Below are 10,386 nucleotides of genomic sequence, written 5' to 3'. Positions count from 1 at the left end.
TCAAGGCCACGGCGTATAAATTTAAAGGAGCATATCAGGCCCATGGATCACCCTAAGTTAGATCGATGGGAAAAGCTGCACTTTCAGATGCGATGCTGCAGATTTGGTTAAAGGTTCATCATTAATTCATACTTCTAAAAAGAGGAGTCAGGACGCCTACACACTGGAGGCTGACGCAGCGTCAAAAATGCAAATCTCTCAGTGTATTTCAGTTAAAAGGCTGTGTTAGATCTGTCAGCCTAGAAAACGTACCTACAGCACTTTACACAACTATCTGACCCTCTTTAAAGTCATCAGATTCGTCTGGAGTATAAAAGGCACTTTAACTTCAAGTCAACACACCCTTAATAAGCACTGAAATAGATATTATTTTCTAGTCTCTTCCTATCATCATTAGACTACACACTCTTTGATGTTCCATTCACAGTCTGATCAGTGGTACTGAAATTAAGGATTTCTCCACATTTTTGTTTTCATTTTTAAATGATTCACAGATAGAGTTCAGTTGTAAACTAAATGCATAAACCTGGACTTTCCATACCACATGGGTTGAACACAGGTTGGGCGTATGACATCACAGACAGCCGGAGTCACTAAAGCCATGCCCACCGAGTGTCAAAAACACCAACTGAGTGGCAGAATTAGCGTTCAGTGTGAATGCCACTAAAACACAAAATGATACAGTACTGACTGTACAAACAGATTTAGCAGGAATTCAGAGCTCTCCTTTTACTTTATCCTTGTACAGACTGCCGAAAGCTGAAGAAAAGAAACTGTGATGCTGCAAGTTACAGAAACAACAGGAATCCAGGCACTAAAATGTGTGGGAGATAACACTGTAAAAAAAAAAATGGAAAAAAGACAGGCCCGCCGCAGCTGCGAGTTTAGCGACATGCTAAGTTTGATTAAAAGGGTAAGCAAGCAAATCCCAAATGAATCAAATGATGAGTCTGTGAAGGCACACTAAATGTGCCTGAAAACAGTGGAAAACACTCCGAGGACCATTCCCTCGACTGAGCCACAGTTGGGGATGTCTGGACGGCCCTGGCTGCACATTGCCCATGTCCGTTCTTTGGAAACTTGGTTGGATGGCTGTCGAGTCCAGATGCCTTTGATCTGAGCAGATAGTCACTTGTTTCATTCATGGTTCGGCCGTTTTGCCACTCTGTTTGACATCAGTCAGAACCTGACATCAGTGCAAACCCTCTATACATGTGCAAACAGCAGTTGTCTATTACAGTTACTTAAAGACATAAGCAAAAGTCTGATCTGCTCATTCAATTTCAAACTGTACAAAACTGGGCAGTGTACCAAAACCACAACCTCATGGTTATGCAGAAACGTGTGTTGAACCCACAACCTCACGATCACCTAGTACTCACCCACAACCTCACGATCACCTAGTACTACTGAATCATAATAGTTAGAGTACTAGGTAAGTGATCATGAGGTTGTGGGTTCAACACCCGTGTCTGCGTAACCATGAGGTTGTGGGTTCAGTAATCGGATCCACCAAATCACAAGGTTATGGGTTCACAACCTGGGTCTGCTAAATCACAAGGTTGTGCATTCAATACCCAGATCCAATAAATTGCAAGAGTGTGGGTTCAATACCCATATCCAGCAAAAACACATGGTTGTGGGTTCAAAACCAGGATCCACTAAATTGCAAGCATGTGACTTCAATACCCAGGTCTGCTACATTACGAGGGTGTTAACCTGCTCTGCTCCAGGGGTGCCCTAACTATCTTCAAAATGGGAACAGGAAAAGCAAAAGAAGTTCAATGTAAAACAATTTTATTATAGGTGATTTGGGGGCATTTCTATTGCTCCATTCATCATGAGAATCACAAATGTCTGATTCAAAACACGTCAAAGTGAAAAATAGCTGCGAAAAAAAGCATAATGACAATACAGGTTCCTGCCACTGTTGCCTTAGATGCCATATGTCACTCACTGCACAACTGTAGAAACTGTGTGGCCCACTGGACTTGGGAGTCAGTCTCAAGTCTCTAATACCTGACTATATTATAGCTCACAGAGTAACTGTAATGTATGGGAGACAGCACGTCCCGGTCTGACCCTAAAGTAATCTGTTTAGATGAGAGGTACTAGTTATTGAGACTCACTCTTTCCAGGCATCAGAACGTTCATGCAGTGCCATTACTCCGCAATTACAGCTGCCTATTACTGAGGCAAAGTGCAGCAGTGTGACCACACAGTCTGAAAGCCCTCTGTAATAGAAGAACCCTTTTCCATAAATACATAAACACAGACGTGCCCATTCCGAACAGCCTGCTCTCAAAAACTCTAAAACACAGATGATGAGAGGACACTCAGGATCAGTTTGGAAATGAAAACAAATACACAACAGACATTTTCTGACTTAGACTCACTAAATAACCTCTAAGAGAAACTGCAACAGCAACAGCCAAAGGTCTTGCATGACGTTCACCCTTCCTTCTTCACTGCTGCAAATGATACTGTTTTTTACTCCATCATTCAGGGGGAATACACTCCCATGTGAGGTAAAAGGAACAGCTCAGTCATGCAGGCTAATGTGGCTGGCAATTATGGCCTCAAATAAGCATGACTGCGTTAGGTAATAGTAATTTGTGCTTACTACCTTTAATTGCTGGCATTATTAGTAGTATGTTTGTGTAGAAATGCATATACATCCACTGTATGTCCTTTTAATTAATTCATTCAGCTACTTTAAGCTGTACCCATTGCTGACACAGACATACAAATGCCCACATAGCTTGTCTACTCCCTGTAGAGAAGTACAGCCAATAGAATAGGACTCTCTGGAGCATATTCTATTGGCACCATGCTGTCTAATGCCAGACGTGGGCTAGAGGGGAATAAAGCCCCCAAACATTGAGGAGCTGTGGAGCAGTGGAAGAACTGTGTTCTCTGAAATGATGGAGGAGGAGCTCCATCCAGAACTTTTGAATGGGATGAGTTGGGGATGATGAGGTGGGGTGGTGATCATCATCCAACATCCTGACCTCACTACCGTTCAAATCCACACAACAATGTTCCTCCTCCAAAATCTAGTAGAAAGTCTTCTTCTCTGGACAGTAGAGACAGTTACTCCAACAACAGCAGGATCAGCTCTTTTTAATACCCTTGATTTCAGAAGAAACAGTGAAGGAGCAGGTGTAATGTAGGTGTAGTAGTAATAGTAATGGTAGCAGTAAAATGGCGGTCTCTAATGCTGTGGAGGATTGTCCATCAAGGCAACAGTCTTTGCAGCCTTTTGGAGATGAAATGGGCGATATGTAACAGATCAATCTATTTCAATTGAAAAGACAGCACGAAGTAATCAGGCCTCCGCTCTGCAGATCAATCTATCTCACTGGATCACACACCTCCTACAGCAGTGCTGATATTAGTACAGAGATTCCAACCGTGGGCTTTCCCTGATGAATCCAGCCTATCCATCAGCACAGTGTAGTCTCACCTGTATTGTCCATACAAAGACATGTGCACTGTGATTTAGGATAGGCTGTATGGACTTGTTCAGTTCCATTTACTTTAATGAATGACTGATTAGATAAACTAGGTGTTGGACGGGAACTGGGAATACTGGCCTTTTTCTAGAAGAGAACTGTTAATGGTCAGGGCTGGTTTTTACACTAGGTTGTCGCCTAGGGTCCCATGAAATATATATATATGCACAGAAAATCACAGTCATTTCAGAAGCAGACAGATTTAAGCACGGCCAACATGCAACAGCTTAAATCATGGGACAGAATTGTGTTTTTCCCACAGCACAGATGATCATAAAGCTGATGGTGGCACATGACCTCCTTGTATTGGTAGCATTTTGTGATTAGTGGAGGGGTCACATATAATTGGCAGGAATTGGAAATTAAAAAAACAACAACCATACAACCATATGTGTGTATATGTATACACACACACACACACACACACACACACAGTAGTAAAAAAAATTTGAACACACCTGACTGACACATATTTCAAATAGGCCTAAGTCCTAAGTTGTATGAAATTTATTAGTTTTGCTAACTGAGTAAATATGTGTGTATTTATGTACAATAACATACTGTAGCTGCAGGGTGTGAGGGGTATTTCCACCCTCACACACACACACACACACACACACACACACACACACACACACACACACACACACACATAAGCCTACTAGGCCTACTTGAAACCCCCTTCAACTAGTTGTTCAAACTTAACTGTAATAACTGTATTATAATTGTATTATAATTGCATTATATGTGAATATAGGATTAAGATAAAATAAGATAAGATAATCCTTTATTAGTCCCACAGTGGGGAAATTCTCAAATTGCAGTGATTTGAAGAGGCGACACATTACTACCTTTTGACCAGGGCTAACTAATAACTCATAATGTATTAAACTGTGCATATATCTGGTTGAGAACATCTAACCAACACAAATTAAGGCATTGACTGACGGGAGGATTTGGGTTTTTATCTGTAAATAATCTGTAAATAATTTTGTTTTTTTCCTGAGGTTTTATTTTTACTCTATTATGAATATTGTGTATGTATTGGTAATTTATCTATGTTTTGCTTCAGAGTGTCTTGCTATCCTTTGCTGCTGTGGCACTGTATATTTCCCCACTGTGGGACTGATAAAGGATCTTATCTCTTATATGTAGTTTATTGAAGTTCAGGTGTTGTATAATTACAGTATGGTTGTGAGTTATGTAATGGAGATTTACACTTATTAGCTCTATTGTGCTCCTGTTATCTTCCCTTTGTGACGCCGTCAGCCTGTTTGATCAGGTCTCTTGGGTACATCGCACTGATACAGTAGGTCTTACCCGTCTCGTTCTCTTCTGCAAAACAAAATTATTTCGCTCATAAGAACCCTGAGTCATCACATCTGCGTGACTGTTTTCACCAACTAATCTCTAAAGCAAGAGTATGGAGTAAACTCACCTTTTAAAAGGGGATTGAATCCCATTTCAAACTGAAAAAGTCAACAACAGTATTTACCACCACATCTCTGGTTCAGTAACTAGAGGGAGAGGTGTAGGTGAATGAAGTAAAGGGTGAATGTCTACGATTCCGTGCGTCTCATCAAAACTCCAGCATGGGTGTGGAAAACCAATAAATGCACATGGCTTAAGCCAGATTGGGGTAAAGGGGCTTCTGTGAGTGCAGTGAAGACCGAGGGTCTGATAACGCAGCTCTTTTCTATGGAGCTTAGAGCTAATTTAAAGCAGCAGCATGCACACGCTCCGCTTCAGACGCACTGCAAACACCAGCTCCAAGATGTTCCTGATAGAAAAGACAACAAATTAAAAAAGAATGTTTGAGCTGAACTGAATTGTTGTTTGAAGAGGATGTTTGTTCTTTTGCTCGATAAATAAATAAAGAAAGAAATAAAGAAAGAAAGAAATAATTGCAACAAAGTGACTAAAACAGTGAAAAACAATTTCAGCGAACAGCGATGGATGTGGACACGTGCTTTAGAAGCTGTTAATTTTAATCTTTCTGACCACATTCTGAACAAAACTCTCCATTAAGAAGATAATTTGAGAATTAGAGTAAACCACAGACCTCTGTCCAGTCGTAAAATATGCAAAATATGCCAAAACATTAATACCCATTGTGCTCAAATTTGCAATATTCTGATAGTTGTCTACATTCTACCAACACAGCTCAATCTACATGACCTCTGAAGGTGCCCTGTGGTTGACAGTGGACAGGAGGTGGCATGGGAACACTGACTGGTCTGCAGCTACACTGTAGGGGGCGCTGCACTGTGTGATGTTAGATAATTTTCCCATAATTCTTGTTCTGAGACTTGTTCCACTGCAGCCTTTCAGTGGGTTTCACACAGATGGGACAACCTACGTTCACCTTACACATCTACGAGCCTTGGGTGCCAGAGACCCTGTTGCTTGTTTTTAATTTGTTCATCCTCAGACCACTGTCAGTCGATATCATAGCTGACCAGCAGCACCCCTGAAGCTTTGACATTTTAGAGATGCTCTGATCTTCACACCTGACTATTTCTGCATCCCAGACCTTTACTTTCGCCATTGCCACGAGATAATCAACGTTATTTACTTAATCTATGAATGGTTTTAATATTTTGGCTCAATTGTAAGGCATCATTGCATCTGGGCACAAAACAAAATATATTGACATAAAGTACTGAAGTGAAATCTTCTTTAATGTCGTCTAAATATCAAATACTTCTCATTTTGAGATTATTGTTGCAATATTATCACACTAATTAACCCCGCTCTCTTATCATTCAGTTTGTTATTTTTGAAAGCTGAGCGTTATTTAGAGAAGGACTGGGCCTGCCTTTAAAACAGCAAGCAGCCCAGCACCTTATTACCGCAAGTGTGTGTGTGTGTGTGTGTGTGTGTGTGTGTGTGTGGTGCCTGTCGTGGGAGATATAGTTGTATGACAGTAAGATGTTTACCTTGTGGGTGAGCAGATGCACCTGTCGCTCTTTTCTGGCAAACTTTTAATTGGACTCAACCTTATGAGTTCAGCTCAGACAGACTGAGAGGGCATGCCAAAACAATTAACCTCATTACTCAGCTGGCCTGGCTTTCTTTAGTTAGCTGACATTTCTCCTCCTACACGCAGATATACTTCAACATTTTCCAAAACACGGTTTGTTTTTTGCTCCATTCAGAAGATTTAGAACATCTCTAAACATTTCTGAGCAGATCAGAGCACTCCGACTCAACAAACCCGAACATCTGACTGGTGTCCTACTGCTGTGAGACTGCCGGAACGATGCTCAACAGTGTTCCCCCTCATTCACACAACCCTAGAACATTCTCCTCGATTTATACAGTTCTAGAATGTTCTTCTGATTAATAATGAATGGCCTATAATGTGTTCTGTCCATTAGTAGTGTCCCCCTCATGCATACTGGTCTCCATCATTCCCACAGTTCCACGATGTTCGTCCTCCAGTCACAGTTCTACCATGTTCTGCTTATTCATATTCATATACTGGTCCATGCAGTTCTTGACTGTTCTCCACCAATCACACAGTTACACAATGCTCTCCTTATTTATTCTTGTGCCCTAATTCACACTGTTCTGGACAGTTCTCCTTTATTTACGCAGTTATAGAAAGTTCTCCTTCGTTCACGCTGTTCTAAATGTTCTCATCAGCGGAGTTGTAGAACGCTCTCCTTTAGTCACACTGCTTTACACTGTTCTCATTCACACGGGTCTGGAATGTCCTTCCACTTTCACAAGGTCAGGCGTGTTGTGGTAGTCTCCTAACTCTTCTGATTACGATCTCCAGATTCACTGATTTAATCGCTTCTTTTTCCAAACACTCTAAACCGAGGTAATCAAAGCGTCCAGCAGAGTTTGGTGATTTTCTTGCTCATAGCACACCTGCTGCATTAAACCCAGCAATTAACTGCAGAGCTGAAACAGGTGTATTTGAGTGGGGAACTGTGCTCCAGGCCCCTAAGGGCCTGAAGTTCACCACCTGTGCTTCTACATCTACTGTCAGCGTTCCATCATACAGCTCCTCTGTAGACTGAAGAATGAACAATTACAAAGGTTCACCCAGACCGACCTCTGTGTTCCTCAGCTTCAGCACAGCTCTCCTCTCATTACTTTCTTCAGCACCTCTCCTGGACCTTTCCTCCAGCTGTCCTCAGCAGACGGCCTCCAGCACTCGCTCCCCTTTCACACTCCACTGTTCTCTGTTAGAACTCACTTTTACATTCTTTTATATCTCTCTTTTCCGACATCCTCTGCTCCCCGCCACTCTCCTCCTCACACTGTATCCTTTATTTCCCCTGCTGTCAGCTTCACCTACTCAATACCTCTCACCCCCTATCACCCCCTCTCTCTCCCACTCTTTCCCTCTCTCTCTCACTCTCTCTCTCTCTCTCTCTCTCTCTCTCTCACTCTCTCTTAACCTCTCTCTGTCTCTCTCTCTCTCTCTCTCTCTCCTCTCTCTCTCTCTCTCTCTCTCTCTTGCTCTCTTTCTCTCCCTCTCTCTCTCTCTCTCTCTCTCTCTCTCTCTCTCCCCCTCTCTTTCTCTCTCTCTCTCTCTCTCTCTCTCTCTCTCTCTCTCTCTCTCTCTCTCTCTCTCTCTCTCTTTCTCTCTCTCTCTCTCTCAGTTCCCCCGTACCTCAGTGTACCCCAGTCCTCTGTTTAGGTGGAGTAAAGGGGAGTTGCTGGGTACCAGAGAGACATGAAGCTCATCAGTCATCCCGACAGCCACATAATAACGTACATTAATAAGAAATGCAGACGGCTTTTATGGCAGTGCGTCGCGCTGGCCCAGAGTGACAGACTCACTCCACACTTTAATAATGCAGTGATCGGAATGTCATGTAGGCCACATCCCCTCCATTTCTCTCTCTGTTCCTCGCTCTTTATCAGATCCATCCCTCCCTGTGAAGGACAGCTCTGTAGCATTACTACCCAGCCCACGGTTTGATGTCTCTACAAAAGCACACGCCGCAACATCAATTACAGGTTTGATCCCTGCTCGGAATATAATCGCCTAAAGTTCAGACCTGCCGTTCAGAGCTATGATAAACCGCTGGGGTTCATTTTTCTCTTTCTTTCTTTCTTTATTTATTTATTTATTTATTTATTTATGTATGTCTAAACTGATTAAGTGTTGATTAAGATTCTGAGAATATCAGTACATTATATCATCTAACTAAATACTACTTTAGGAGCCTGACTAGTAACACAGTGTTAAACTAACCCCCCAGTATGGAGGCTGTATGGAGGCTGTACTGGCTAGCTCTGTGAGTTGATTATATGCTCTTTATACAATTCTCTAACTTACATAAACAACTTCGTAATTGTAAAATTGTTATGAAAAAAAGCAGATTTAATTTAATTTGTAATTTAATGTAATTTAATTTAATGTCTAATTAAAAATTGGGAAATATGTTTGCCATGGCAATAGGAGAAGTTCTGTTTCAGAATCTGTTTAACTACATATTTTACATTTTGCCCCACATTCGTTTGTGCCTCATCCCCAACCCTAATATTGTTAGATCACAGTCCTCAGAGCTCTTAAAGCTGAAATTGATGTCGCCCACTTTGCTTGTATTTTGGTTTTATTAATCAGCTTTAATATATGAGTGTCTGGGCCCAAGCTGCCAAGCACACAGCATTATTCTCCTGCCAATGGCCTACAGTAATGAAGCCTGTTTCTGCCAATGAAACTAAAGTAATAAACGCTCGCTTTAAAACTCACCCACGTGTCACCTGTCAACCTTGATAAGAAAATCAGTGAATGATTCTGAAATCTAACTGATATCATTTTGCTTAATTTCAAGAAAGAATAGATGAGGGGTTTGCCACTTACTTTAACTGTATGCAGCCGCTGCCTGATGAGGGAGCTGTCCAGAACACTTGTATCCTGGTCCTCCTACGAGGGGTGCTCTCAGTGACGGCAGGTGGGCAGTTAGTCATAAACTGTGTGTCCTCTTCATCAATGATCTGCAGAACAAAACACACACACACACACACACATTTACAAAATGCAGATAGTTGTTTTTGATGTAATATTTATTTCACACACCATCATCTCTTGCGACCATCTCACCAGCTAAGCCTTTTCTGGTCAGGCATATTAACAGAACACTTACTTTAATGAACTGTCCCAATACAACTTTACACTATCCACCACACACCCCAGCAATAGTTCATTAATTATGCTTATACATAATTACACATCAGTCAGCCTTAATAACCACATCTGGTTATTTCATGGTAATTTAGGGATTTATGTCACTAGATTACATCTATTTGATGAGGTTTAATTAAAAGGAAGCACTATTCAGAATGAAAATATAATTAACCCTTGACAATCACTGAAAAATCTTATGTTTTAGTTTGTTTACTTTTAATCAATAAATCACTATTTCCCATATGTTTGATTATGCTTTTACCTTGGTTGAACCTCAGGTCTTACTAATTATTTTAATTACCTCCGATGCCAGTGTTGAGGAAAAACAACAATGCATTTCTCACACAAGCCATGTTCACATTACTATATACCATCTCAGGCTCACAAAGACATCACTAAGTGCTTTCTTTGGGGGTCAATCGCAGCTGAAAGTGCTTTGGAACAGTGTGCAGACATGTGAAGAGCTCTGTATGTGTGGGTCTGTTATATACACATAGAGGTCAGGGTTAATTCCCATCCACACAGTGACCCCTAACTGCAATAAAATCAGCTGTTAGTTTAAATAGACAGGTTTTATATACAGACAGGGCAATTAACTCCAATACAGCACTCTGAGGGTTTTAGTGGGAAAATCGATGTAAATAAGATTTCTATATAGGATCATCCAAACATCAGTTGTTGCTGAATGCAATCAAATCCTCCCAGCAATGCTCGACA

The 10,386-nt window shown here is 41.3% G+C and overlaps 1 protein-coding gene across 1 annotated transcript in view; it reads right to left on the bottom strand.

The window, feature by feature from the left end:
• spon1a (spondin 1a) overlaps positions 1-10,386 on the bottom strand; it is a 106,091-nt gene that overhangs the window by 83,976 nt on the left and 11,729 nt on the right. The window contains exon 3 of the mRNA XM_072695704.1: positions 9,346-9,479. Within this exon, the coding sequence (XP_072551805.1) occupies positions 9,346-9,479 (134 nt within the window). The remainder of the gene's footprint in view (positions 1-9,345; positions 9,480-10,386) is intronic.

The sequence above is a fragment of the Salminus brasiliensis genome, chromosome 13 (genome assembly GCF_030463535.1).
Source record: "Salminus brasiliensis chromosome 13, fSalBra1.hap2, whole genome shotgun sequence".
Classification (NCBI taxonomy): Eukaryota; Metazoa; Chordata; class Actinopteri; order Characiformes; family Bryconidae; genus Salminus; species Salminus brasiliensis.
This window is presented reverse-complemented; position numbering and strand designations above follow the sequence as displayed.